At 50.9% G+C, this 2,767-nt stretch overlaps 1 protein-coding gene across 1 annotated transcript; it reads left to right on the forward strand.

The window, feature by feature from the left end:
* The first annotated feature begins 1,490 nt into the window (after positions 1–1,490).
* Positions 1,491–2,453, forward strand: LOC123360142 (olfactory receptor 52K1-like). Its single transcript, XM_045001180.1, has one exon. It carries the CDS (start codon positions 1,491–1,493, stop codon positions 2,451–2,453), a length of 963 nt encoding a protein of 320 aa, XP_044857115.1.
* Positions 2,454–2,767: the final 314 nt, after the last annotated feature.

The raw sequence follows: 2,767 nt of genomic DNA on the forward strand, positions 1-2,767 counted from the left end.
CAACACAGGAAGAGAACTGAGTGGATCAGTAAGGAGACGGAGCTGTGAAGGGCCCTGAGGATGAGGACAAGGAGCCTGTGGAGGGATTTCATGGTTTGGAGGTGTGAGAAGGGGCATGTGGACCAGAGTGGAGGAGGTTGCCGGAACCAAGGCTGGAGACGATGAGGAGCTGGAGATGGAGGAGAGTTTTTGTTGTGTAGACAGAAGGTTAGGATCTTAGGAACATGATGGAGAGCGACGTGACAGCACTTGGACACACCCTGCACACGCAGGTCGGAGGGGTCAAAGACGTCTGCCAGGTTGTAGCCCTGAGTGAGTGCGAGGCTGGAGGTGTTGTCAGCCGTGATAGAGATCGGGGAGAGGAGAGGGATTGAGTTTGCCCCCCCTCCCCTCCCTACTCCCCAGCGTAAGCGAGAGTAGGCTGGGGTCAGGGGGCTTCCCTTGGAATTCAGTCCCTACTCAGCCTTGGTCAGAAATACCCTAACCGTGCTGCAAAGCCCATATCTACTGTCCCAACTTCTCACCTGGGCAAGTGTAGGAGTCAGGGGGTGGGTCGCTGTCTGAGGGAGGGAAGGGTTTTGCTAATTTCGGCTGGTTTCAGCTGATTTGCTTGATATGTTTTGTGGGTTGGAGCCAATCCGGGTTGATCTTGCACAAGTGCCCAGTGCTCCAAAATAGCAAAATAAATAATTTGAAATCTGAAAGCTGCAGATGTAAATGGAGTACGAAGTTCATCGTGTCTCCCCCAAGCACTCAGGTGCTCTGGGGAATGGCACGGAAAGAAACACTCACGATAACACAAAAGGTAGTGCAAAGGCACAAAGGGAAAATTGGAAAGTCTTCTGAAGATAAGGATTGGTGTCAGAGATCTGATGTGTAGAGCCAGCTCCAGACGTGACAGAAATGGATGCAATGTCTGTTGAAATAATAGAGTGGTAGATTTTTAAGGCAAGAAGGGTCCATCATGGCCATCTAGCCTGACCTCCTGCATATCACAGGCCCTAGAACCCACCCGATGATTCCTGCATGCAGCCCAGTAACTTGTGGTTGAGCTAGAACATCTCTCTGAGAACATCCAATCTCTATTGAAAGACCCCGAGCCATGGAGTACTTACTAAGCCTCTGATGGTTCTCTTGAACTGGTTAATTCCATCTTAGTTCCAGTAGCACAGTTGCATCTAATTCACAGTTTGCACTCTGAAGGTTTCAACTTCCAGTCACTAGAACTTGTTATGCCTTTGCCTGCCAGATTCAAGAGGCCTGTGGTAGCTGATATCTTATCACTTTGTACTTACACCCCTGCATCCAGGCTTTCGTTAATTTGAGGTCCTCGATATTTACTACCCAATCAATGTTTCTATCAGCGCCAGACCTTGTCATCCGTTCCCAATGGAGTTGCACCCCGTGAGCCAGACACATGTGTATAGTGTCTGTTCACCATCTCCTGTGTTTTATTGACAGGACAGACTTTGATGTGAAACTTGCAGAGGATGCTCCTGCAGGGTAACCTGTCAGCTCCCAATGGCACAGGCATTGATCCATCAGTGTTCTTCCTGACGGGCATCCCGGGGCTGGAAGCTCTGCACCTCTGGATCTCCATCCCCTTCTGCTTAATGTTCACCGTGGCCCTTCTAGGAAACTGCACCCTCTTGTATGTTATCAAGACAGATCCCTCCCTACACAAGCCCATGTTCTATTTCCTCTCCATGCTGGCCGTGATCGACCTGGTTTTATCCACAACCACTGTGCCGAAAACACTGAGCATCTTCTGGGTTAATTCCAGGGAGATCAGCTTTAATGCCTGCCTGGTGCAGATGTTTTTCCTTCACTCGTTCTCCACCCTGGAGTCTACTCTGCTGGTGGCCATGGCCTTCGACAGGTATGTGGCCATCTGCAACCCCCTGAGATACGCCTCCATCCTGACCAATTCAGTGACAGCAAAGATCGGGCTGGCAGCTTTGGCCCTGGCTGTTCTGCCAGTGATCCCTCTGCCCTTCCTCCTCAGGAGGCTGCCCTACTGCGGGTCCCACATCATCTCCCATTGCCACTGTGAGCACATGGCCGTGGTGAAGCTGGCCTGTGCTGAGACCAGGTTTGATAACATCTATGGGATCGTCGTAACTGTCTTCATTGTGGGGCTGGATCTGATTTTCATCTCCCTATCGTATATCAAGATCCTAAGGGCTGTCTTAAGCCTGGCATCCAAGGAAGAGCAGCTCAAGGCTTTCAGCACCTGTGGCTCCCACCTTGGCGCCATCTTAGTATTCTACATTCCTGTGGTCCTCACCACAACAATACACAGATTCGGGAGCCATGTTGCCCCGCACGTACACATCCTGCTGGCCAATTTCCACCTCCTCTTTCCTCCCATGGTGAACCCCATTGTGTACGGTATGAAAACCAAACAGATTCGTGACCGGGTGCTGCTTCTGTTCCGAGGGAAAAGCTTCTAGGCTGAGCAGGAGGGGGCTGCTGAGTGATCAGGAAGCGGAGGATGCAGGAGAGGTTTTCTGAGTTAATTAGACAGCATGTTTGTGGGGGCTTTGTGTACGCGGGGATGGGAACTCCACCTCCGACTCACAGGGAGCCATACACATCCCCTACATGCGCTTAGCACTGCTGTCCAGAAGGTGATCTTGGCCCTGACCTTGTCCTCACTTGGCCACATGTGTGGAGTGTGGAGGAGTGTGAAGCCTCTGTCGAAGAAAACTTAGTTCTCGCTTTTTGTTTGGGTGCAGCAAAATTAAATACTTTATTATTTCTCCAG

This window comes from Mauremys mutica, chromosome 1 (assembly GCF_020497125.1).
Source record: "Mauremys mutica isolate MM-2020 ecotype Southern chromosome 1, ASM2049712v1, whole genome shotgun sequence".
NCBI classification, from domain to species: domain Eukaryota; kingdom Metazoa; phylum Chordata; order Testudines; family Geoemydidae; genus Mauremys; species Mauremys mutica.

Coding starts and splice junctions, on each gene's coding strand:
- LOC123360142 (XM_045001180.1), top strand. CDS start 1,491: ATGCTCCTGCAGGGTAACCTGTCAGCTCCCAATGGCACAGGCATTGAT.